This window comes from Sipha flava, unplaced genomic scaffold (genome assembly GCF_003268045.1).
Source record: "Sipha flava isolate LNK unplaced genomic scaffold, YSA_version1 273_pilon_pilon, whole genome shotgun sequence".
NCBI lineage: Eukaryota > Metazoa > Arthropoda > Insecta > Hemiptera > Aphididae > Sipha > Sipha flava.
The window spans coordinates 213,506-241,354 of record NW_020272938.1 but is presented as its reverse complement, the minus strand read 5'-3'; the positions used below and the strand labels follow the sequence as shown (position 1 = coordinate 241,354).

General features: G+C 25.5%; 4 protein-coding genes across 4 annotated transcripts in view; 2 read left to right on the top strand and 2 right to left on the bottom strand.

Annotated features, from left to right (window-relative positions):
- Positions 1-369: 369 nt before the first annotated feature.
- On the bottom strand, positions 370-3,059 carry LOC112685320 (myeloid differentiation primary response protein MyD88-A). The gene is made up of 7 exons (XM_025557163.1): positions 2,608-3,059; positions 1,976-2,151; positions 1,791-1,889; positions 1,600-1,727; positions 929-1,097; positions 684-852; positions 370-625 (listed from the first exon to the last, which is right to left on the bottom strand). The coding sequence occupies exons 1-7, from the start codon at positions 2,730-2,732 to the stop codon at positions 436-438; spliced, it is 1,056 nt and encodes a 351-aa protein (XP_025412948.1). The 5' UTR covers positions 2,733-3,059; the 3' UTR covers positions 370-435.
- Positions 3,060-6,005: 2,946 nt separating this feature from the next.
- On the top strand, positions 6,006-7,885 carry LOC112685347 (dynein assembly factor 3, axonemal homolog). Its single transcript, XM_025557199.1, has 2 exons — positions 6,006-6,331; positions 6,786-7,885. Exons 1-2 carry the CDS (start codon positions 6,083-6,085, stop codon positions 7,869-7,871), a joined length of 1,335 nt encoding a protein of 444 aa, XP_025412984.1. The 5' UTR covers positions 6,006-6,082; the 3' UTR covers positions 7,872-7,885.
- Positions 7,886-7,941: 56 nt separating this feature from the next.
- Positions 7,942-9,753, bottom strand: LOC112685345 (succinate dehydrogenase [ubiquinone] iron-sulfur subunit-like). Its single transcript, XM_025557198.1, has 7 exons — positions 9,548-9,753; positions 9,315-9,469; positions 9,101-9,244; positions 8,830-9,022; positions 8,653-8,754; positions 8,166-8,288; positions 7,942-8,098 (listed from the first exon to the last, which is right to left on the bottom strand). Exons 1-7 carry the CDS (start codon positions 9,608-9,610, stop codon positions 8,009-8,011), a joined length of 870 nt encoding a protein of 289 aa, XP_025412983.1. The 5' UTR covers positions 9,611-9,753; the 3' UTR covers positions 7,942-8,008.
- Positions 9,754-15,631: 5,878 nt separating this feature from the next.
- The window catches only part of LOC112685333 (zinc transporter ZIP11), a 38,752-nt gene continuing 26,534 nt past the window's right edge, over positions 15,632-27,849 (top strand). Inside the window, exons 1-4 of the mRNA XM_025557181.1 lie at positions 15,632-15,946; positions 16,028-16,265; positions 16,795-16,890; positions 18,747-18,963. Of these exons, the coding sequence (XP_025412966.1) occupies positions 15,839-15,946; positions 16,028-16,265; positions 16,795-16,890; positions 18,747-18,963 (659 nt within the window). The 5' untranslated portion in view covers positions 15,632-15,838. The remainder of the gene's footprint in view (positions 15,947-16,027; positions 16,266-16,794; positions 16,891-18,746; positions 18,964-27,849) is intronic.

Here is a 27,849-nt window from a genome sequence, read left to right as displayed (position 1 = left end):
AAGGGTATCATACTACATTTCCAGTTGCAAAATACGGTCTCTATCATAAAATTACAGTATCAAGACCTAAAACACTTATATCTGCTTTTTGTAGGTTACAATTTTCTGTGACCATTTAGCATTTTTTAACAAAATGTATTTCAAATTATTTATTTAAAATGTTTAAAAGTATTTTAAAAGATATTTGTTAGAAAAATTGGTATTTTAAAATGTTTTTATTACCATGCTCACATTTAACAAATTAGTTCAAATAATAGGTAAAATATTAAACAATTTTTTGAGTTAAAAGCTAAATTTTAAAATTAACTAGAAAAAAAATATTTTATCAACTCTAAGATTGACCAAAATTATTTTTAATTATAACACAAGTATACATTGGAAATATATATAAATATATATAAAAGACTTGAACATTCAAATCTTTTATTATTTTTGTCATTTATTCAACACAATATTTCCTACAGTTTTTACTAGTCTACCTAATACATTTTTTCTTTTAGGTAAAATATTATTATTCAACTCTTCAATAGATCTGTTAACTGGTTTGTTTTGTGATGAAACAATTTTAGTACAACTATTTATTGGTTCCACAATTTTCAGCTTCTGACCATTATCAATCAATACACTATGATAACAAAATAATTATTATTAAATTAAAATAAAGGTAGAATAAAATATATTACCTGTTGGTCAATGCTTTGCAATGATTTGATGATACAGTAATTTTAAGTCTATTCCATGGATCATAGGAAGAATTAGATTCATTAAAAAATAATTTAACATAGCATTTGAGTTCTTGAGGTAAACTACAATCTCCAAAAATACATGGGATAATTTTAGAACGATTTTGTTCTGAAATAAGTTATACAACGTATTACTTTAAAATCTTAGTAATATAACATTATTTTGTCAGCATAAAATTCCTTACCAATACCCAGAGACTGTATACATTTCATTATAGATAGATTCTTAGGATCATTTGAGAAATTATTTGATACAATAACAATCAACCAATCACAACGATCAGATATCAATTTTATTACTGATTGATACTCAAATTCAACACCAGGTTTTAAATTTCTATCTTTGTAACATAACTAAAATAAATTAATATACTTTAATTTAGTAACAAATTTTAAAATATCTTGTATATTCAATAAATTATTACAACACAAAATTAATATTTTTAATTAATAAAAAATGAATTTAAAAAGTTTTTAAATTGCTCAAAATAATACAAGTACTATTTATATTTAAATAATTATACTTAATATCAAGAAATACTACTAAAGATAGAAGTTTGCATTAAATTGTTTAAATAACAATTAGATTGCATTCCATTTTATATGTTACAATTCAGAATTGAATTTATTGCTAAGGCGCTATATGAGTAATATGACTAATTCATGATAAAATGTAATTATAATATATAAAAGCTAAAATTTAGTATTTTTAGATGATGCATAAGTATGGTAAAGCTATATAAGATTTCATTTACATATTCTAAAAATCAGTTAATTACTTCCTTAAAATATATTTTCAATTGTTTATTTCTTATATAATAAGTATAAGATTATTCATATTTAATTTTAATATTACCTTTATTGAGTATTCATTTTCTAATTTTTGTGCCATAAATATAGCATGTTTAAGATCAGCATCATCATATAGTATATAAGCATCATATCTTGGAAGAGGAAGTTGATTTTTTAACGCATCAACGTCTTCTAAAATAATTAAAATGTCTATAGTATATTATTCAATATTTGTACATTTTAAATAAAATTTACCAATGGTAATAATATTATTATTCCCCACATCATTATGTTTTACTGGAGTTATGTGTGCTACAGAGAATTTTTGTTCTTTAAAAAAAATGATATCAGATGCTAACAAAAAAAAAAAACTTCATATTAAAAATACAGTTTTAATATTAACATATATTTATGTAGATTTTTACTTAATTAAAACTTACTTATAAGTTCTACTGTCTCATCAATAACGTCGTATCTGTCTATTTTTTCCAGACATTGTATAAAGAATGCAATAGTAGTTTCTTGGCAATACTTTAATATTTTACCCATTGGATCATCTGAATTACATCCCAAAGGTATTGTATAGCCCAAAAGAGAAGTCAAACCAGTCCAATCTCTACAATTTAAATCAAATAAACAAATAAAATATTTTTTTAAAAAATGAAATAGCTTACTCTGCTAACACAATGGAGCAAGTTTTTTATAACAATATAAACAATTTAACTTGAATTTTAAACAAACAAATATGTAACGTATAATGTAGTTTTATATTTCCTTATGGCTTACACGTAGCTATTGCCTCGAAGAAAATCTTTAAAGATGTATATTTTAACATAGTTAATAAAGATATTCAATGAAAGAGTTTAATACGAACAATATCATAGAATAATCAATTATACATTCATTGACAATCAAACTATATTAGCGGGAGACAAGACAGGTGATTGTACAGACGTCAGGTTGTGGTTTGAAAGAATATTAATGGTACGATATATGTCAATAAAGTACAATACTGCATCTTGGGCAGCTACATCAGGATAACATGATGATAGTCCTCACTGTGTTCACTTACCTAGGTCTATTGTCAGGGGACGGCAAAACTTTTCTAGTATTCAACATGCACGACAACCGTTCCCTGGTCGGTAGCCGTAACAAGGATAATGTCATATGCTCAAATTCCGGAAGCATCACGCTCATCTTTTCGGAGTTCGGGTCGGATACACGACGAGTTCACAAGAATAAAATGTTCGCGCAAGAATAATAAATAATTATAAAACTATTGCGAACGCAAATTTACAAAACATACAAATGGATTACCCCGTAGTGACCATTAAATTCGTTATCAACGATGTCCACAATAAGCAAAACGTAGACCATCGAAACTACAAAGCACACTGGCCGATTTATGAGTATACGTATAGACAGTTATAGTAATTTAAATATACGCGGAGCACCAAAGTCCGTCCTAATAACATTCCCATTGATTATAAACGGGTTATTCCGTCGCAATCTACAAGTGTCAACATTTAGTGACGTCATCGCAGTTTATTTTAGTCATTGGTTTGCGCGCGCAATTTCACTTTTCATTTATTTGCCTGCAGCGGTTGATCTCGATATAACCAATACAGTGTTCTGCGTCAACACATTGAAAATTCAGTACCGTCAGTTTTTCTATACTTCTACTACTTTTCAAACAATTATGCTTGACGATCGCATGGTAACCTGTACAAGTCTAATTGTCTGTATAAAAATCTATTAAAGTTCAGACTAAGAGCGCTAAATCTTAAAGATACCTGATTACATTTTAAGACTACTGCCACTTAAAAGATTAATAATAATTTATAATTAAAACTCGAGTTTTTATGCAAAATGCATCTCTTTTGAATGATCTTAGATAATGATTTCCAAGTACATAATTTATTTGATATAACAGAAACTTCAAAGATGAAACTTATTTTGCATTTTTCAATATTTTCTTATAATAAGATTATTTTTTAATGTACGTTTATACTATGTCCGAATATATTACATAGTATTTTTACGTATTACAAATTCCAACTGTAGAGAAAATTATTTTAAAAGCACCTTTTAGAATTTTAAAGTTGAAATTTATAGACTCAACTATTCCTTTACCACTTAAACTAATACTAATACGTTGGGCACTTGGATATAAGTGAATATTTTCAGTTCATTAAAACAGCAATTGATGGATTTGAAAAAAACAAGTCTATAGCTATCAAAAAAGCAAAACATTTAATAGCAGTTAAAGAAACTAAATCAAATTTAATTTATAAAAGCTAACCATAAAAATAAACCATGCTGTATTGTGTATAACTTTTAAAGGTGTACCTTTAGTTGAGGTAATTGGTTTCGTAAATTATGCCAAAACTTGTATTTCAAATAATACAAGTAATTATGGATAAGCAATAAAGAAAAAATTAAATAATTTCTCCCCCTGGAAAATGTCAAAAATCTTAGAAAATTGTTTATTATGATCAGAATATATTTATTTAAATATAATTTAAAAATTTAATTTAATATATGAAAATCTATAATTTGTTTATGAAAAATCTATTTATTTAGTTTGGAAAATTAGGTTATATAGCTATAAATAACAATACATTTTTTTGTTTTTTTTCTATGGATAATTATCAATTCTCAAAATATTGTGTACTTCCAGAAATACGGTACCTATGTATATGTGTGTGTGTACACCACCATAATATTTATATAATATTTGTAAATTAATATTTTAATAAATATAACTAATGTTTTAAGTGTCCAATTTATATTATTAATTAAATAAAAATTTCAATAAATTACTTTTATGGTAAATTGGTTAAATAATTATTATTTTAAAGTCTTCCAGTTTGATATGTATAATGTAATAGTATAATATAAAATTGTAAACCCCTTCCTTTATCATGGGTCATTCCTATTTATGAATAGGTTGATTGATAAATTAAAATATTGTCCCCCTTAAGAATTTTCCTATGGGCACCCTTATAAGTATACATAATATTAATTGACACAATTCTGCATTCAATTAAGTTTTTGAAATCATCATTAATGTCTTTCGGATTTAAATAAATAGCCATTTATTGCTCTACAGTAAAAACATAAGCTACTTAATCTCTTTCAAAGCATAGTACCTACTTGTGGGAAAAATATAAATTTAAGTCATTATACATACATCTTGATTTCGTTAATAGGTACATTAAATCGTTATTAAATTAGTATAAAATTTGTGTTTCAAAAATAAATATAAATATCTGGGACTGAATATAAAAATATATTAATAATTATAGTGAATACAAAATCATATAATATGAATGTAAAGACCAAATATGTTATACTTTTCATTTATTTGGTATTTTTAAAAACAAGGCTTTGTGTTCAGGGTATGCAGCTGCATACCTTGCGAACGGTCAATACCATTGACACCAGTGGCGGTCAAATGATTTTGTCATGGGGGGGGGGGTGTAGCTGATTTTTTAAAAAAACACTATATATAAAAATCTTTATTTTTAAACATGGAAATTATATTATATTATATTATATTATAATGATATTTATATTATTAAATCTATTTTTTTGGTTTTTTTTGCCAATTCGTCCAGTACTTCGTCTACAATTATATTGACAACCTCACGATGAATAACCATTGAGACGACTCCAAAATAATATAATTACATAATTCATATAATAATATAATATATTATGTTAAGCATTAAGTACTAAATTTAAATTTCATACATTCTTATAATGTAACTATAAAGGAAATGAAAAAAATCTAAAAAGTTTGTTTCAATTAATATTTTAGTGTTTTATGTTTGAACTGTTAATTTTATTCGAGCCTAGAGACTGTATAATAACTAATAAGTTCAGTATATTTATTTTTTTAAATAGAAAATAGATGAATACCTATATTATATTATGTATAATATGGATGAATTATAAATATTTAAAAAAAGGTCATGGAGGAGGATCTATCCCCCCCTCTGTTTGACCACCACTGAATGACACGTCGTAAGTCACAAGTTCAATTTTCAGTTTTTTTTTTTCAATATAATAAAAATTATCAATTATTTTATAATTTACCGGTATTAATTAGTCTAATAAAACAATACATTTAAAACTTTTACATTTTACATTTTCACGATAAAATACCGTTTTAAGGGCATTTTTAGCTGTTTTTTAGTACATTTTTCTTAGATTTTTAATACATTTAAATCCGGATCCTAGTTATAATGCTAATAACAATAATAAATCTTTAATCGTGCAAATCATGCAAAGATAAATGCTAAGCTCGAAATTTAAAATTAAACTTATGAAATTGTACATATTTAATACTATTATTTAATTTATAGGATATTTAAAAATAATTGTTTTCGTTGTAACTGTCGTCATGACAAACATTGAAGCGACGTTTGATCAATTCATATTTAATACATGAGTATATTATTGCAATAAAAATCAGTTTTACTCGATTCAGTTTTGTTAATTGTCATCGGTTTTGATTGAATAATTGTTTGTGCGCATTAATCATGTTATGGGGTGCAAGTCCATGTTTAGATCTAGGTAATTATGGAGTAGGTGATGGCCATATAAAAATATTAATCATAAGTTCTGGGGATACACGCCACTTACTGCAAACACTGGCCAAACGGTATACACATTCATACTCAAAAATCGACATCTATATTTACGAACCAGTAGTTGAGATGTACGCCAGATACATATTGCAAATAGCGTTGGCTCTTGAACCAATCGATCGTATCAGCTTATCATATAAAGTAACTATTTTATACATTTTTTTTATTGTTCATTAAATATAGAAATTGCCAATAAGTAGTTTCATAGTTTAGAACGTCAGTAGTTTTTAGAAGTTAAAAAAATATTTAGTAATCGAATATTTGTTGACAAAATAGTGTAGACATTAATTTTTATATCTAATTAAACAACATTTGTATGATATTCTTTATTGATTAATTATAAAAAAATAAACCAGATAAAGTAATTAATTTAAAAATCATCCCAATACTTCAATATTAATTTTACGTTTATTATAAAAGATCTAAAATAGTTAAATAATTTTACTATAACATACATTTTTTAATTAAAATCATTAATTAAACACTATAATTGTATTACTTAACTGTTAATATTTTTTTTTTAAATAAAATAAAATACGTATGCTAGAAAATATATGTGAGCTTATCATAAAATACATTAGAATTTAATTTGCAGGTACGTACTTGGATGGAACTTTATGGTAATACACTTGTCAAACCAAATACCAACAATTATCTTATTAAAAAATCAGCTCAACTAATTGATATTATAACTGATGAATCAATCAGACAAAAATGTATGCCTGTTGTTAATTTTAATGCTCTTAAATACAAAGATAAAGATTTAATTGAAAATATATTTAAATATTGGAAAAACAATAATGGTTTCAACATATCTAAAATGTGGAACATGCGATTACGAAACTATTTGGGTACAAGGTATGATTATCGAAATAATTTGTTTGACTGGGATTTACACATGAATCTCCATCATATTGATGGAGGGAAAAGGATTACAAATCAAGAATACATATATTGGCGAAACACTGGTGTAGCTTACACATTTTTGGAGACAGATTGCACTGAACCTAATTATACATTTGCTTTAGCTTTATTGAATAATGGTGATAAAATAATGGCAATGGACTATTTTGGAGATATTATAAACGGTCCTTTTCCATCTTTTGGTTTACATTGTGAAGACAAGGATATGTTAAAAATAGGCAACATGCAACCACTTAAACGTTCTGTAGATTTGACGGAGAGAAACTTAACAAGGATGTTCTATGAAATTGAAAATCAAAAGCCTTATGAACACAAAGGCAAAGCTGACAACCTAGGACTTATTATTACTGAATTGCCTAATATAGAAATCAAAGAATTACAAACTTCAACTCAATTTAAAATTAAAACTGAACATTATTCTAGTATTAATGTGAATAATGTGGAAATTAACTTTATTACTCGAACAGCTTTAAATTATCCAGTACATGAAAGATATAAAAACTGTTTTGATGTAATGTATTGCGGTCATTCATTTTTTGAAAAAATGAATCCCAACATAGTATCAATGATTAAAGAAAAAGGTATACTATTAATGGAAACTCGAAAATTTATTGTGAACTATAAAGAAAAACAGCACAATGAATTCAAACAAAAATTAATAAATTTTATAAAAGACTGTAATTGTGAACCATTAGAAGAGATTGATGTTATTAAAAACGCTGTAATTAAGTTTAATGTACGACATAATGTAATATAATAGTTTATTTTTAACAACTGTTATAATTTAGTTAACTTCTGAAACTATAAATTCATAAGATACATGATGATACCAAAGTTTAGACAAATATTTAATTTTCAATACTTGGAAAATACTAAATTATAATACTATCATCTTCATTGTGTAATAGCTTTTGGTTCTTCCTTGCTGGTCACCCCAGAAAGAAGATTCTTGATCCGTGCAATAGCTCTACCAGGATTTAAACCCTATAACATTAATTTTTATAATTATTAATCAAAATAAATAAATTAAAATAACGAATATTTTACATACTTTTGGACATGTTCTAGTACAGTTCATAATTGTGTGACAACGAAACACAGAGAATGGATCCCTCATTTTATCCAAACGTTCAGCTGTAGCATTATCTCTTGAGTCAATGATCCAACGGTAAGCCTAAAATTCATAAAAAAAAAAAAAATATTAATCTAAACTATTTACATTTTAAATAATTATTAAATCAAGAAAACAATTTGAATTATATAATTTACATAAGAATATGAATATATTCCTTACAATGTATTTTAAATGCATTTGATTATTTTTGCATATATATTTAACACCTATGTTGTATAGTATTTAAATTAATAAAACCTTATCTAATATTCATCCAATATGATATTTATAGAGAGAAATATAAATATATTAAATTGAGTACATGGATAACTTGCATTATGTTTTAATAATAAATAAATTACCCGAAAGCAGTAATCACAATTGTGTACAAATAGTTAAAGTCACAGTTTGAAACAATTTATACCTGCATAAGTACGGCAGGGCCCAAGTATTTTTCAGAATTCCACCAGTAGGAAGGGCATGAAGTAGAACAGCATGCACATAGAATACATTCATATAAGCCATCCTAGAATGGTTAAAAAAATAATAGATTTAATCTATGCTTTTAAAACCTTTAAAATATCTATAATCAGTAATTTACAAGTTTCTCTCTATCGTATGTATGTTGCAAATGTTCTTTGTTATTGGCAGGCGTTACATTAGTATGTAACCATGGTTCAATAGAAGCATATTGTTTGTAGAATAACTTCATATCTGGTACCAAATCCTTAACGACATACATATGTGGTAATGGGTATATTTTTAATGGTTTTGACAAATCTGTATTTACACCACTATATAAAATGGTAAAAGTTAGAAATTACAATATACAATTTAATAAGAAAATTAGTTATTAAATATTGAATACTAACCTAATACATGCCAATGTATTAACTCCACCAATGTTCATAGCACAAGAACCACAAATACCTTCACGGCAAGAACGTCTGAATGTTAATGTAGAATCTTCAGAGTTTTTTATTTTAATCAATACATCTAACACCATAGGGCCACATCTAAGTATATAAGTATAAAAACAATTAAATGTTATTTCAGTACTAAACATTATTAAGGCAGAGTACTTACGTGTTCAGATCAACTTTGTATTCTTGCATTTTCGGCTTGATTTCTGGAGTTTCTGGATTCCATCTGTATACTTGAACAGATTTGATTTTCGGGGTTTTGTCCTGAGCAACATCGCTTGTTGCTAAAACTGTTGAAATGTGGAGCTGCTTTACTTGCTGTAAGTTAAATTTAAATTAAGGTTATTGTTAAATTGCACAATATTACACAACTATAGCAATATTTATTTCAGCAACCTGTGTGAAGGGTTGTTTTAGCAAACGTATAGCCGACATCTCTGCTAAACCTAAGCCAGCCATAATATTTAAATAATACAAAGGAAATACAAATTATGCAACCAAAATAACGTATTTAAAATTTCAGAATGTGAATTAATACTGTGAAAACGATAATGTACTATTAGAAGTTAAGATTATGTTAAGGCTGATCGGAATTCAGATGTTTTGGATAAATACGAACATATGATTATAAATTGATAACCATTGTCATACAAATCCAGTGCCGCCATGTTTCACTTGTTTAGATTTCTTCTTTTTTTTTTTTAATTATTATATTTTAATAAACTATATATAAATAAAATTCATTATACGGTTCGAAAATTCTTTATTGATTAATTTTATAACACTTATTAAATCAGGATACATTTCTTATGATTTAAAAATAGTTAAATTAAATATTTAGACATTTATATATCAAGACTAAAGAATACCCTGATAACCATTATCATGATACATATATCATAAAGTTAACTGATGGCCTTGGATCATTTTTTTACTCCTTTGGAGTATGCCTTGGCTAAATCATTATTATATTCTGTGGCTAAACGATTGGCTTTTAGCTCAAAATTTTTTTTTTAGAATCCATGAAGTCATGGCTTTTGAAACTATGAGAACAATAAAGTAGGAGAGTCCAGTTCAATTTAACGAAAATTTCATTAATTTACAGTTCACCGAAATGAATAGTTCAAATGAACGACTATCTTCTGCTCCATAAACGACACTCACTTTTTCTTTTTGATCTCTGTATAAGTTATCAATTTACAAGAATATTTCTGTATGTTGAGGTGCATATGTATTAAACTTGAAACACAATCCAATTAAATTTTTTAATTCACTTGGTTCGTCACACATGCCGCCGCACGTTTTATCATTAAAAATTGAGGCGCACAGAACCAGAACAGCCTAACCCACAAAAGTTTAATTGTACAGGATGGGCATTTCAAGTTTTGACTGTTTATCATTTTTTTTTCTTATTAGGCATAAGCATATTACTAGCATAGAGTTGGGCCACTTAGGTTCTGTAATTATATATTATAACCACAATGCCAAATACCATTATGTGCTGCTATCTAGTAAATAATTGTTTTATGTTATAGGTCATTGTGGATTTCAAATATATAAATGTGAAATGTTTTATAGTATAAAACAAAATTTGATTTTTGTGGGTTAGATCTTCTGGTTCTATACGCTTCAATTGAGGTGTCCATCAATCTTTTATGAAACATCAATCCGCCACCCCTCTGTAATGGTACCGAGCTTTCAGTAAAAAATTCTATGTACAAAATAATCGAAGCTATAATTGTAAACGAAAATTTTAAAGGCGAAGATGTACTATTGCCACATATCCCAATGACTCCAACCGATATGCCATTCAAATTCTAACGTTTACAGTTTCCGGTGCGACTGGCTTTTGTAATTATCATCAACAAAGCACAAGGACAATTACAATAAGTGGGTGGACTGTATTTTGAAAATGAATGCTACTCACATGAACAGCTATAAGTGGTTTGCTCACGCGTTAAAAAAAAACCTTCTGATTTATTTAGGTACGTACAAGAAAAAGAAAATTTTGTAATCCAAATGCACTTCAATAAACAGCACTTATAATTAAATATTCGAATTGTCAGATTTTTAACGGGCAACGTCGGGTGTCACTCGCTAATTGATCATCGCTACATCACAAAACTATATAAACTTGAAATTTGACATGGTGATCTCTCCAATACTCAGTAGGTACGTGCAATAAGAAAGAATTTTAATGAATATTGGAACCGACAATGACAGTAATTTAGAAGTAATTCAGTGTACAACCAATACTACCATACCAATTAATTTGAACTTTTATTTTATTTGTTTTATAACCAACAGTTACTCCAAACTTGGCTTTAAATAGTGTAAGGCCGTGTTTTCCAACCAGGGGGTCACGTAAGTCAAAAATGATAAAAATGCAGATTTACAAAATGTGCCTTTTTATTTATAACTTTTTATTGAACAAAAAAAAAGTTGCTTAATTTATAGTTCAACATCTGAAACACATAAAAGTAAGTTATTTACTAGTAATAACAAACGATTTCTGTATTTAGTTTTTATTTTCACCATGGATAAAAATTCTATTCCACATAAATAAGAAGTAGCGAACGGAATCAACATTTTCAATGCCTCTGTTACCAAACTTCCAAATTAATTTCATCGGGCAAGCCAAAACTTATTTAAATCTTGAGATGAAAATTCTAGTTGTAATGTTTGATCAGCTGATAATTCTTTAAGTTGGCTGTGAATCTCAACTGGTAATTTGGCATCTGCAACAATATTTTCATCAAATGGATTAAGAGAATTGTTTATTGGTTTATTTGTTACATTACATGTACTCATATGACAACAATGACTTCTCAAATGATGGATTTTTCATTTTTTTTGGAGGAGGGTTCCAATATTTTTACTACCATGTATTTCAAATGTATTTAATTCACAAGATAATAATTTTAGTAATAATTAATTTTATAGTATTAGATAGATCGATAATGGATTATATAAATAATCCTGGCAAATGTTTATGATATTAAATTTGAATGAATAAAAGTATTAAGCAATACATTTTTTCTGAATATGTTATAACTTAGGGAGATTCGAACATTCACTATTTCTTTTTTTGGTTCATTATTGTTATGGGGCACTCATACAGTGTTTCTTCAAATCTTACTCTATCTCTTTGACGTACATAATTATGAAGAATGCAGCAAACATAAATAATTGCTGCACAAAATGAAATGTTCATACCAAGTGTTCTATGAAATATTTACCATTTATTAGCCATGATGCCAAATGCGCACTCGACCATTATTTTGATCAAAGCGTGCGCAGACATTACTCACAGAGTAACCATATATAACATATCAACATTTAATGTTAACATTAAATTTGGTTGGAATAACTCTTAAGTTTTAACTTAATAATTATATTTTTCCAATATCCTTATACATTTATTTACTGTTTACGGAAGTTTCGAATTGATTAAAATATTGAATATTTTGAAGTAGGAAAGGTTCACAGAGTAGTCAAGTGCCTACTCTTATTACCCTGTATGCACAGTGTGCAATGCACACTTACGTTTCAGACCCTAGTGAACTGATAATTATAAATTTTTTTGTCTATACAATAGAACCTCGATTTTCCAAACCTCTGTTATACGAACCCTTTATTACCCGAACGCATTACATACATTTTTGTATGTCTATAAATGTTTTGTACATAATCGAAACGGTCGGCAACTGATTTTATCATTATCTTAATGTATTATAAACCTATAGCTAAAGGTCCATCACCTGCTGAAGAATTTGCTGCATTTTAAACTGATCTTGAGTGCAGGCTCGCTCATACCTATTTGGCTATTTATGTTATACAAACAAATTTTTTGATCCCCCCTCCTCCCCAAAAATAAATTTCAATCGCTGGCCATAGTTTTGCTTAACTTTAAAAATGTGATTAAAATTATTTTTAGTTAATGATTAAAATATATTTATACTTTGTTTACAATAAATTATCATTAAGATGATTTTTTTGAAGGTTTGCTTTAAATTTTCGGCCGTCAATGTTTTTTGAACACCTTGCACATCTGGTTAGCGCGAATCTGCTCGAGTAATGTGAAAAACAGGGTGAATGTTACCCAACAAAATTACTTTTTCATATAACTTTGAAAGACTTATCAGCAGAATTAAATACAGCAAATTATAAGAGACAAACATATTTCAAGGTCAAAAAAAGTTGAATAAAAAGTCCATAACTTGTGAGTTCTGTACTAGTATGCATTATACTCATTAGTGTCATTAATAAGCAAATTCTTAATCATTAACTAACATATAATGAATTATATGATTTTTTATACATACAAGTACATACAACTCAATACAAGTATAAAGTACAAATTATTTTCTTATACATATGTTTATAATTATAATTTATGAATAGGTATCTATAACCAACTATCCATAACGTAATTTATTGCATATATTCTTACTCAGTAATCAGTACTCACGTCTCACTTTCGTGATCAAATAATTATACAATAATATAAATATTTAAATCGACTAAAAACTAATGATTTCTCATAATGATTAAAATATTTTTTTTAAATGTTACAAAATGAGTACACTTCCCACAGAACAATTAAATATATTCAGCTGTAGTCCATTAATGAATTCACATTGAAAATGTTGGAAGGGGCCTTCGTCACTCACACCTTTCATGTTCTTTTATTTTTATCCTATTCTAAAAATAAATAATCAAAGTTTATGTTATTTATCATTTGTATTTTCATACGAAATTGAATAGGTAATATTTTATATAATATTTAACACCATTTAATATATACATACGAGTATAATATGTAAAAGGTACCTTTAATTTTAATATAAATAGTATTTATATTCAATGGTGATACGATGTTCATATGTGGTAGTCGCATAAACCGAATTCTGGCAACCAGTTGTAGTCTACCGCTTCTAAACAATATGACTAATAAAAGATAACTAATGAGTACCTAAAAAACCAACACATTGTAGACTTACGATGGTTGAGACTTCACGGCCGAGTGAAATATAGGGACGGTTGAACGATATTGCTATGTTGCAGTCCCTATTTTTCATAAAAATTCGTACTATACATTTTTTAATGTACAATGATATGATACAGAGTCCCCCTCTACCCCACTTCCATATGATTATAATTTTTAGTGCAATATCAGTAATAATTTTTAGTAAGTGTTCTTTTTTATTTATCAAATTGTACATTACATTTAGGTAACTACTCATTTGTTATTATTTTTTAAATTGAAAATATACTTATGCCTTGTATAAATCTGAAAATTATTTACAGATTATTTATTTTAATATAGGATATATAATTTAAAATATAATATATGCATTTTTCTCATCAGTTGTCTTGTAGTTTAATTCAGACGTCTTATTTATTAGTGTTTAGTAGATACACACTTTCTCGAATCCACAGTGTACATTTCCAGTTTCAGACTAAACTTTTTTTATCGGGGCTTACTAAAAAAAGGGACTGCTAAGTTGGTCTTTTAAATCAAAGTGCAATTTCTCTTGAAAAATAAAAATTGGTTAATTTGTATTTTTAAAGACAATTGATATATTTACAGTAGTAGACCAAATATTTTTAAAAATTAATTTGAACATACAATATTCTAACTATTGTAAAAAAAAAAAAAAAAAATCAAAGTAGGGCGAGATTACATTAAAATGTTATTACATTAAACTAGACCTATATATGACCGATTAAAATTTGGAGAAAATAAAAAATGTTAAGTGCTCATAAACAGCAAAAAATTCGTTAAAATATTTCGAAATCATAAAATTCTAATATAAATATTCAGTAAATATTTCAAATTGCTGCGATTTATATTAAAATAACAATCAAATAGTATCATACAATCAAATTTCGTTGAAGTACCCGATTTTGTCAACATTTCATTTTCTAACACTTACAAAACTTTATTGTAATTTTTTTTTCTTTGCTTCATAGAAAATCTTATAAACAATCTTTTATTCAAGTTACAAGTTTTAAATATTGAAATTAAAATTATTAACTACAAATATATTGCGGATTTTCGTAATTTCAATTAATAAAATTTTTTTTTTTTGAAATTAAGCTCAATTTTTTTTTTCCGTCCAGTAAAAGATATCAATGAGGGACGTTTAATTTTCAAAAGTGTTTGTTGAAACAAAATAATTTGAATGTCATTTTACAAAAAAAAAAAAAGTCAAAATCTATTTCTCATTCATGTTTTAATTTTTCATTGCTGAAATGGGCAATAATTATTGGAGGGCTTGAGAGTTTGAGAAACCAGCGGGAAAACGCCCATTAAGCCTCCCTCATTGATAAATTGTCAATAACTAATATTTCATTTATATTCAGCTCGATCAACCAAAAATTGAAATAACTGTTCACTCATAATGCTGCTAGATAGCACTTCAGATTATTATCAAAATTCGGATAAGAGCCGTATAGAATTATTATTGTTAATGTTATCGTGCTTGTTATTTGTTATGTAAACACACGGTATTATATGGAGCGTATATTTCCCGTCACGAAAATGACAGCTCAAACATACTGTTCGCATGTTTCGTCTAAACTGTTTGATTTGTCACACCAATGAGTTGATAACAGTGTTCGTTTTCCGACAACAGTGTTAGTGTCGATTAGACGGCGCCAAATCCATCACAAGATTGAACAATGTTACCGAATTTCAGTCCGGTTGTCCAGACCCTTTTTGGGACATTGTTCACGTGGGGTTTAACGGCCATTGGGTCTAGCCTAATACTAGTGTTTAGCGGCACACAAGTAAGTTTGGCGATTTTTTTCTTTTTGTTTTCAATTTATGTTCTTGGAAACATTAATACTAACAAAATTCAACTTTTGTAGAGGAAGCTGCTGGATGGTAGTTTGGGGTTTTCAAGTGGCGTTATGATAGCTGCCTCATATTGGTCGCTGTTAGCGCCTGCAATCGAACTTGCTGCGCAAGACAGTGCTTACGGGGAAAATGGGCAGTTTTCCTTTGTACCAGCGATGGTCGGCTTTTTGTTTGGCGCTTTTTTCGTTTACTTGTCAGATGTAATTATATCTTCATATGAAATTGATGTACTTAATTTATTAATACCAGGTAATTGCATTTTATTAAAAGTTATTTTACTATTTATACTATTTTAAATCAAGATTTTCTTATGTAAGTCATTGTTAAAACTTGATGCAACTTCAGTTTAATTAAAATTTAAAATATTTAAATTGTAATTTTTATCTATAAGTTATAGAAAGCAGATAACTACATTTAAATATTTATACCAAATTATGTTACATATTTATTTATAATGATAATTAATTATTCTGTATTGAAATTAAAATAATTTATTAGCATTTAATGATTTTCTTAAATTTAATATTACTGTCTTTTCTACAACAAAATACATATTATAGCCTTATAAAGTGATACTTTAAGTATTATAGAATTTGTTAAAATAATACTTTTATTATTTTGTTATTATAATTAAATAATACATTTAAAAATTATTTCTATGTATTTTAAGGAAATATCACTTAATATATCATATAATAATATAACATATTATAATATATCATTTAAGGAAATTTTTTAAGGAAAAATCTAATTTTTTATTTTTATTTTATTTTTTTAGAAGCAAATCAGTGTTCAAAAAAGAAGTTTAAATGTGATACCAATACAGATAGCTTATATCTTAGAAATAACCAACAGTCAATTGGAATAAACAATGGTATAATAGTTAAATATTTAGTTATTTAATAAATTTATAAAAATTTTTATCAAAACTAAATGTGTTTGCCGTTTATGTGTGTATATTGATGCTAATTTCTGGAATCTATCAAATAATTTGAGCTCTTCTTTTTTTGATAAGACTATAAATTAATTTTTTCATGTATTCATATATAAGTATAATAATATACCTATAATAATACCAGAAAATTATTCTTCTGAATAACATTTAAATTATAGAGTATCAATTTATTTTAATTTAATAATCTTTTATAATATTTTACATGTATGGATTAATTTATTAATAGATTTATAAATTAAGATGATGTCGAAGTTAATTCAGCTAATTTAGTTTATACTTCTTAGTTGCATTGTTTATTTTATGATTTTTAAGAGAAAATATTATTATTTTATTTGCTTAATTGTATTAACTTTTAATATAATATGCGCAACTATACTTTGAGACCAACAAATGTAAATTTAATCAGTGTCTATATAAGATTCATGTTTAAACCTTGATTTTATTGGATTGTCCTATGACATGCCTGTGTTATTTATTTGATTTAAAGTGCAGTAGAACCCCTCTAATCCATCACCCTTTGGGACTAAGATTATGGTTGAAATGCTGAAAAGGTCAGATTAACAGAATATAAAAAAAAATGTATTTTACATATATGATATAAAAAATTTGAGTATAAGCATAATACAAATGTATGTATATGTATATATGTGTGTGTAGTGAACATTTAAATAAAAAAAGTCAGTTATAGACGTGTAGACAAGCGATAAGAAATAGTAAACTGGCAATTAGTTTTATATATTTACTATAAGTTGAAAAATTCAAATTAATTTTTTAAGTATTTTTTTCGATAATACTAATGTTGGATCAACCAGAGTAGTGGTAGACCAGCTGAAGGCGGACAAGAGTGGTTCTACTGTATAGTGTATAATAATATTTACAAAATTATTTTCTATGTAATTCAATTTATCTAATAGAAAATAAAATTAGTGTGCTATTAACATATATAAAATAATGGGTTTCATCATGAAATTGTAGGTAATTATATATATATATATATATATATGTTTAAAAAAATAAATACATTTTTAATGTTAAAATAACACCATCATCTGAGTCATTAATCATGAACTTAATTTAAAATATGTTTGAATGTATCTGACATTGTATAATTTTAACTTAAGTATGTATATTAAGTTTACCTAAGTTAATGTATAATAGTTTTATATTTTATATTTTAACTATAAATAAAATACATATAATATTATAAATTATTTTTTTGGAAAACCAGAGTTATATTTTCACAAAAGCTATTAATTTTCTCTTATTTATTTTTAATAAAATATAATTTTTGAATATTTCAGTATAAGAAAAATGTGTAGTTTATAATTACCAAATACACATTTAAAAAATATTTATACTGATAAGAATAATTTTTACAATGGATCAATTTTTAATTATTAATAAAAAACTAGTATTTTTTGTTATTTTTATTTAAATGTCTGATATATAAAATATAATTTTTAACAATATAACAAGATGACACATCCAGAAATTATTAAATATTTTATATATAGCATTCATTTTTATTTGCTAATACTAATTCAAACCTTATAAAATAATAATTACATTTTTTTATAAATCTGAAGTACTTAACTTCTTTTTATTTTATATAAAATATTGTAATAATGAAATGAGCTTTTAATTATTATATAATATTAATTATATTATTTAATTTAAATTTATATTTGTTAATGTGTATTGTAATTATGGATTATCTTATCAAATTTAATTACATTAATTTTCTTATAGATATTTTAATTATATATATTTTTTAGTGATATCAGAAGCTCGTCAACGTTGTTATAAATCTACTCATCCACCCCCAGAATATACAGAAATAGAATGCGATAATGAAGTTAAAGCATGCAGTTGGAAACGTATACTTTTACTTATAATTGCTATTACTGTGCATAATATTCCTGAAGGTTTAGCTGTTGGAATAGCTTTTGGGGCAGTTGATTCTTCTCCATCTTCTACTTTTAATAGTGCCAGGTAAGTTATTTTTATGATATTATAACAGTAAATGTTGGTTGCTTTAAAGATTTATGTAATTTATAGACTTACAAAATTCCGATATTAATTTCAAAGATATTTAACCTATGAATCAATACTATATTGAATAGCTTTTTAAATGAAATAATTCATCCCTTTTTAGCATATTCATTTGCCAAATCAGTTCCTAGTAAAAATAACTAATGTTAGCTACAACTTTTAAATAGTTATACTATTGTTATTATACATAATTTTCACAATCTTAAAGAATGTATTGGTTTTTAAATATTTATTTAAATTTTTTTTTTTTATTTACTTGGGTATTAATTTGTACAAAAATTTTCATTCTGTAGTGTTTAGATAAAAATTTGACTCAGTACTCTAGATGGATCATTCATTTATTTTCTTAATGCCTTACCTTAGTGAAAAAAACAAAAACAAAAACTTTTGCATAGTGTTCATTTTGTTCTTCAACTATTTATATTTATTTTGATAGAAATAGTATTATCATGTTTTAAAGTTGAACATTTTATATAACACTACTAGTTTACCTTATGCTGAAAATGTATCATGGACAATTTCTTAATCATAAAAAAATCTGTAGTATGACAAAATGTATTTATTTTTATTTTTTATATTTACTAGTATTATTGTGGCTATTTTCCTGGGTAATTCTTAAAATAAAATGTATATAATTCAATGATATTGTACCACAATAAAATACCGGTGTCCATGACCAGAATGTTCTCAGATTTTTAAAATAACTGCTGCTAGATAGCACTACAGTAAAATATTAAACTTATTCAGCAAAATATTTAAAGTCCGATGATAAATGATAATGAACTTGTAGTTTTTGCTATTGTGGATTATTACTGGAATAACATAAATTATTACATTAATATTATTATTTTTTAAGTGATTGAACATTGTATAAGGTTGTTTTAGATGTATATATGTACATAAATATATACATTTAAAGGTAAAAAAATTTACAATTTATGATACTATAAATGGTGATACTATCAATATTCGTTAGTAAATATCTAATTATAACTATATGAGTCTAGGTCGTTGTCAAAGGTCGATTCATTGATTAATTTTCACCTTTAATAATCAAATAATTAGTTATTCTTTATGTAATCCATTATAATTTTCTAACCCTAATAAATGATAAATTAAATTATATTATATTTTAGAGTATTGTTTTTTGATAGCGAGTCGAGTCGAGTTTAAAATTGGAGTACTTTAAAAATGCCGAGCAATTGAAAAAAAAGTTGTGTGTTCGAAAGAGGTCTAGTATTCGAGTAAAAAAATGAAGTAGTTGAAAAAAATCGATTACTCAAGAAAAAATTCATTGTTATCGATCAGTATAAAATTTCGTTATCACGATAGTAAAATATCAAAGCAATAACAATCTATTGTTATTAATTAAAACCATCAATCTTTCTGACATTTCTATCGGAAATATTTGGATCCCATTTATTTATAGTCTTAACGTTTATTTTACAATAAAGTAGTAAAATAAACTGGAGTATGTACTTGATTGAAATCGAGTAAAATCGAGTACTTATATTTACGAGTACAAACATAATTTTGTTGAATCGATTGGAGTATTTGAACGCATCTTGAAAAATTTTACAAGTCGAACTCTTCCAACTCTATTAATTAGTTACATATTACGTAGGTATTAAAAGTTTAACGTTGGTGTAGCAAATTTAAAAAGTAAAAAAAATTATCTGACAATGATTTATAATAATCAAAATTTATATTCTTTAATAATTTCAAAATTAATACATTTTTATCTTGAATCATGTATTTAGATGATTCAATCATCAACAGTTAATTTCTAAAAGCCAACTATCTATATTGTTTTAGTTATTTTTTTTTTAAAATATATATTTTTAATTATTTTTGTCTTAATTTTACTTAAATATAAAGCATTATATGTTATAACTGTAAAATAAAAGTTACACAATTATTTACTTGTCACAACTTTGAAAATTTCCCATTTTATTAAGGTGAATATATTACATCGAATTAATATTTTAATACCTAATAGATAATAAAAGATCATTAAAGCATGTCTTCTAAAGAACTTTTATAAACTATTTTTTTTTATCACAGTAAATAATTATAAGAAAATTAAAAATGACTATACAGTAGATACTCATTTTTGTCATATATTTTTATAAATAATGTTATTATTAAGTCCCTTGCGTACAGTGTCAATGTACACCCAGTTGTATAATGTTTCCTAGGATTTATTTTGGTGATAAAATATAGTACATACCATAATTATTTTTGTTGTAGCAGTTTCAAGATTTATAGCAATGCAAAGGGGGAAAATATAAAACGTATTGAAGAAGATATACGGGTGGTCTGTTCTTGGAAAAAGGGATGTCTCAATATCCCCCAACATTTAATCATGTCTAATAAATGTACCCAAATTCCGAAAATGGCCTACTACCAAAAGTTGTTTATTTTTTCACGTTTATCATTTATTAATTCTTATAAAATATAGAGTACAACATAGTCACACTTAGGGTTTATTTCACTTAAATCTAAACTTTATATAAATTACAATCATAATAGTAAATACGAAGAAATACTCTTCGTTAACACTTTTTTTACAATCTATTTATATTTAATTTAAAAGTTCATATACATATGTGACAATGTTTAATATTATTTTACATGTTTTAATAAATTGTCTTCACAAAAAATGATTCATAACCGATTCAATTTTTTATGAACTTATATAATACCAATTTTTCTTGTTCATGTTACAGAGGAGATAAAACATTCCTTGCAAAAATGTTCATTCAAAAATATGATTCTTTGAGATTGAAAATTGCAATGAAAAAATTTTGCCATTTATTCTGATAACCCATTCAAATATTTCATAGTTTACAGAATTGCATATAAAGCTAAAAAGCATTTTTTTCGTTATTCGTGTATGATCATTTAAAAGGTAAAACAGGTTTATTGGCGTTTTGTCAGAGCGCCAGCAGGTGCACTTATACGTCCCCCACTAATTTACTCTCTACCTCATAACCTGCTGTCCCGACAAGATCCATTATGTGAGTTTTGTACGCACCAGTGTATAAAATATAAATTTGTATGTATATAAATAAATAAGTATTAATAATACATATATATGTGTGTGTGTGTGTGTATGTATGTATGTACTTTAGCTATGTCTGGAATGCCACTTCATACCTCATTTCATCACGTTTTTGACCACCATATTCTTCCTTTTAGTAACTGCCGCGTACTATACCTTTTGTCTGTTCTGCTTTCTCCAAATCGTATAAAAATAAAAAATTAATGAATAATTAATATGGATGATACACCATGATGACGGAATGTTCAACATTACAAAATTAAAACGGTTTACTGGTTTCTTTAACTTTTTTTTATCAACAGCGATTTTGTTTTTAGCAAAGTTTTGGTAATTGTATATTTTTTTTAAAAAACGAATAAAGTAATCGCTTTTATTATGTACATTTAAATGCATTCAAAAACAATCTCTGCTTTAGATACGGATTTGTATTTTATAATATCTACCATTTGGAATTTACATATTATACTTTGATTATATACCTACTTTATTGTAAGAGTAATTGAACACGTAATGTTAAGCTTTTTTTGTAATTATAAAGTTTTATTAACATTCACAAGGCTTCAGGTAAACTGTGTGATTATAATGAAATATTTTTCGTTAAAAATAAATTCATGCAGCTCTGTATCATAAGGAAATTTAACTCAGATTATATAGGGTCTATAGAGGGTCTATAGAAAAAGGTCGATCACAAATTTTACATCTAAATCTATAGTATTTAAGAGCTATAGAAAAGTAATTATAATTGTATATACAATGAAAACTCAATAACTCGAAAAGGTCCGGGGCGAAAAAATTCGACTTGCAGAAAATAATTCAATAAGTCGAATCAGTCGGGGGCAAAAAAAAATTCTAGGCGTCGAAAATATTTTATTATACAATACAAAGACTTTACTTTATAATTTTTTTCATTTACTTATACTATGAATAATATATTTATGTATGTATTATAATTTTCAAAAAATTATTCTATAGTAAAATAAAAATATAAATAATAAATAAAATATTAAATAAAGTAGGATTATTTTTAGAAGAAAAGATATATTTTTGATTGTTTTTTATTATATGATATGGATGTATCTGTAAAGTTTTCAATTATGTTGAGCGCGTAAAAAATCTCTTCAGAAATTTTTGGTTGTTTAGGAATAGATTCGTATTTATGTACTACTTGTAAACCATCTAATGCCGGGCATGACCGTTTTCGATCAAAAACGTACCCTTCCCTTTTCGGCCAATTTACTTTTCGACCAAATTTAAAATAGGTTGATTCTCTTTTTGACCTAAACAAATATGTATATAATACATTTAAAATAATAAAATAATGATGTACAATTTTTATCAATAATTATTAAAATATTTATTTAAAAAAGAACGATATTTTGTATCTAGTTTAGATCTCTTATCGTAATGAAAATTTTTTGCATTTTTTTTTCCGGCTCCGCTCCAAGGGGAATTATAGTCTAAGTCTAACCTAGTTTTTATATAAATCTTGATACTGTGGCAAATGGGATTATGCTTTTTATACGAACCTAAAACCTCGCTACATGAGTAAAACCCTGAATCGTCATTAATATATAATATAATAGTTTCCATCATAATCAAACATTGTATATCATTATTTTATTATTTTTAATTTATTATATAAATTTTTGATTTGGTCGAAAAGTGATTCGGTCGAAAAAGGAAGAGTACGATTTTGGTTGAAAATGGACTCGTCCCTAATGCTTGTGCAAGAATAATTAATAGCAAAGCCAATTTCATATCGTTATCAATATCCGACTACTCCCACCTTAACTCGTTAGGCATTTAAATATATTTATTATCATTATTTATGAATATTCACTATTTATACATACACTTATAATATTATTTCAGTAATTTTCGGTAGTGTATATCGAACCATTCGAGGAGTTATAAGCCAAAATTCAACTCGTATGACTTCGACTTATCGTGATATTTGAGTTATCGAGAAAATTTATTACACATATCATACATTGAAATGCAGGGGGCAAGACACTCCATAGAGTTTTTGAAAATTTGGCTTATAGAAGTTCAAGTTGTCAAAATTCCACTGTATATATATATGCACATGCTGAATTTTAACTTGATTAAAATTCAGCTTTGGGCATAGTTTTTTTTTAATATTATAAATGCCGCTTTAATATCAAATGTATTAGTTTGTATGTTACTTACATTTTTATTTTAAGTTTATGTATTTATATATTAAATATATAAAATTAAAAATAAACATATCGAAAATATATAGTATACTTTTTATTTAATCGGTATAAGAACAATTAATGATTTAAGAATAGACTCTTTGAAATAATTTCATAAATTATTAAATTGTGATACAACTGTTATTATATCTATGTATCACTAATTAATCTGTTAACGTAACTCATACATAATTGATTTAAGTTTTTAAACAAATGGATGGTGAATGGTGGGTGTGCAAAATATTTAGTTGCGTAGTACCTTAGTTGTTTTAATGTGTTTATGCATCATGTTTACATTTTAATTAGTAAATTTTTTGTCAAATATTGACGGAGACAACGAGCTCTTATGTTTTAAATGTGTTGATACATTAATTATTGAACATATATGTCTTTAATGCATTTGTAAATAATAATAATTATGGATTATTATATTTTCTATACAACATTTCTCTAGTGTGATTTCAGTGATTTTTGTTGACCTGTTTATATATATATAAAAAAAAAAAACTATGAAATTGTAATTATACTATAATAATAAATAATAACCTTAATATATTATTTAATTTTAATATGTATTGATTTTAGGTGTATTTTTAAAATCGAAATTCGTAATATATTATAATATCACTTTTAATTATTTTTGATTTTTATCAGATGTAGACATAGTGGTGCTGATCGGAAACTTTTTAAATTATATTTTTCTTAAATCTATGGTGCTTAAATTGCTCAAAGAATTGTAAAGTAAACCTACAAGTAGTCCTTTCGTCATGGCTAGGTTCTCGGATAGTAGTAGATGCTGGATGGCGATTTATACGACGACGACGACGTCTAACTACCAGGAATGTTAGCAATCACGCCGTATACCGGTTCCCCTCTCCTTGTCTCTTTTTGCCTTTGTAATATTGCTTATATTGTATATGTATATTATATATGTATATTTATAAATCCTCTTCTAAATCATCAGTTGTAACCCCTTTTTTTCTATAATGTCTTCTCTCTCTTTTTCATTTTATATTATTATGATGGTAAACGCAGTAAAATTTATGGTGTATTGTTATTAGCAAGTTATATTTTGTTTTATTAGAATATCCAGGTCGATGGTGATTTAATGTAGTCGGGTGTAGTTTTGGAGGTAAGAAAAAATATTGAATGAAATTGAATAGAATGTTCTTTGATCTGAAGTTGTCTATATGAAAGCCTTTTCTTTATTATCTCAGCTTTTAACATCCTCTATCCCAATGGAATCCGCATACTATTTTATTTTAACAATACTGCTCTATTGATCAAAATATGAAGATGAACATTGGTAATTCAGCTACGTTTACTAGCTACGTTTTAAAATTGACATTTTGTTATAGTTTTAACGTATTATTTTTAGGTTTTATTTTTATTATAGATCGTATTATGTAATTGAAAAATAGTTTTCAAAAAGGATAGCGAATAGTATATCTCATATTTACAATTATAATTTTGTTTACTTATATCCTGTATTTATTGGATTACTTTATATTTTTTCATTATGTTGTAGTTACATATGTAACATAATATATATAATATATATACATAATATGTATATATTATTAATATATAATACTCATGCATACTAACTTATTATTTTGAACCATCAATCTTGCTAATTGAGTGACTACTCAAGGGGCAAAATATCTTAAATGAGTTGTAAAAATCATAAATACTTTCATCAATTTTTATTAAGAATGAAGAAGAGATTACTTGATTTAGGAACATCTTATAATTTTAATTTTTTTTCGCAAACGTAATTAAGCAATAAGTAATTTTTATATTTTATTCAAGTATTAACATTTTATTCAAAAGATTATGTATCAATTATATTTTGTTAAATTATTATATCTTTTTATGTTTGAAAAAAAGCAAAACTTTTTCTACAAGTAGAAAGTAAAATATTTCTAATTAATTTTAAAACATTCTATTAGGTCTTTTTCTGTGCAATTTTTTTATAGATTTTATAGTTTATATTTTATGAAGTTGTAATTATTATTATAATTACACGGTGAAATTTTCAAATTACGTTTTTAAAAATCAAAATATTAAAACAAATTATTATAGATAATTCCATTTTTACCTAATTCCTATTGAGTATAGATTCATTGGTTAAAAAAATATCTCATAATATGCAGATTTTTAAATGTTAGTTGTTAGTTGTTAGTGTTAATGGTTGAACCATTATTTCTATTCGATAAAAAAAATTGAAAATAAATAATATTGTTACATTTTTTTTCCGTATATGTTCATTATTTTTGTGTACAAGAAATACTTATTTAGAAAATCGAATGTTTAAGTTTCTCATAACAAACTGTCTTTTCTTTTCTATTCACTAGTCATTGAAATTATTCTTCTTGTTAATATAATTTATTTTGCTGTTTCTAAGTTATTGAAAGATCACCGAACAAGATAATTAATAAATCTTGATTAATTTTGTTTTTTAATATTAAAGTTAAAGTTTTTGGGTGACATAATAAGACATTTTTATCAAGTAAAACTCTGTATAATTTAGAATAATTGTAGTCGTATTATAGATCTATCGTATATAGTTATTTAATAAAATGAATTATTCTAATTATTTTATATGCCTATCAAAATAAAAAGTTTACAATTTAGTTTAAATACTGGTATCTACCCTTAATATAATATTTTTTTTTTTTTTTTATAGATTATATTTTATACCAGAAAAAAAATCTGTATAGAATAGTTTGTTATATAGATATTTAAAAAGATTTTATACTTTCATAAATCACAGTGAATAAAAATTGTTAAAACATTTGATACATATGTATCAAATAACATAACATATAATATAATATTTGATAGTTAAATTTATAAATTTTTAATTTTTGATTTTTTGTGAACTTATACTAATTTAAAGCGTCCAAAATATGTATTTTATTTCATATTCATTAAGTAGAATTGCAATTTTTTATTCCAATATACTAAAATTTAATATTTTACCTAAAAGTAAATAATTTTAAATTCTTATTATATTTTACCACGTGTCTATAGAAATAAAATCTATGCTATATGGGTGCATTATGATGACTTTATTAATATTTTGAATTATTTGAATTAATGTATATATAGATATACTGTTTAACTATAATGATATTATTGATTGTAGATGTTAATTATGGAAATGTATGTATATTAATTAAAAATGGATAACATTACATTAGAACATCCATGTTTTAATATATCTGTTTATTATATTTATAACAATTATGTTACGAAAATATTTATTGCACTATACTGAGGCCATTAAAATCTATACAGTGAATAATTATTATCTTCGTGCAGATGACGCCACCACTCATCGATCTACTACACAATTTTTTCACATACTCATTTGAGCTTATTCGTGTAGTCACGTGTTATATGAGAACCTGTACATAATAATGTATATCTTTTGTATTTCGTTCTTTGGTTTGTATATCAGTGAAGTGTGCATCATGTTCAATAGATATGACCAAAGTCTTAAATGATAGTTGTGTTATTTTTGAAAGTTGTCATTGGCTT

Coding starts and splice junctions, on each gene's coding strand:
- LOC112685320 (XM_025557163.1), bottom strand. CDS start 2,732: ATGAGCGTGATGCTTCCGGAATTTGAGCATATGACATTATCCTTGTTA. Junction 1,098..1,599: donor AAAATGAATACTCAATAAAG/GTAATATTAAAA, acceptor AATTTATTTTAG/TTATGTTACAAAGATAGAAA. Junction 853..928: donor TATACAGTCTCTGGGTATTG/GTAAGGAATTTT, acceptor AACTTATTTCAG/AACAAAATCGTTCTAAAATT.
- LOC112685347 (XM_025557199.1), top strand. CDS start 6,083: ATGTTATGGGGTGCAAGTCCATGTTTAGATCTAGGTAATTATGGAGTA. Junction 6,332..6,785: donor GTATCAGCTTATCATATAAA/GTAACTATTTTA, acceptor TTTAATTTGCAG/GTACGTACTTGGATGGAACT.
- LOC112685345 (XM_025557198.1), bottom strand. CDS start 9,610: ATGGCTGGCTTAGGTTTAGCAGAGATGTCGGCTATACGTTTGCTAAAA. Junction 9,470..9,547: donor TAAAACAACCCTTCACACAG/GTTGCTGAAATA, acceptor TTTAACTTACAG/CAAGTAAAGCAGCTCCACAT. Junction 8,289..8,652: donor GCCCTGCCGTACTTATGCAG/GTATAAATTGTT, acceptor TATGAATTTTAG/GCTTACCGTTGGATCATTGA.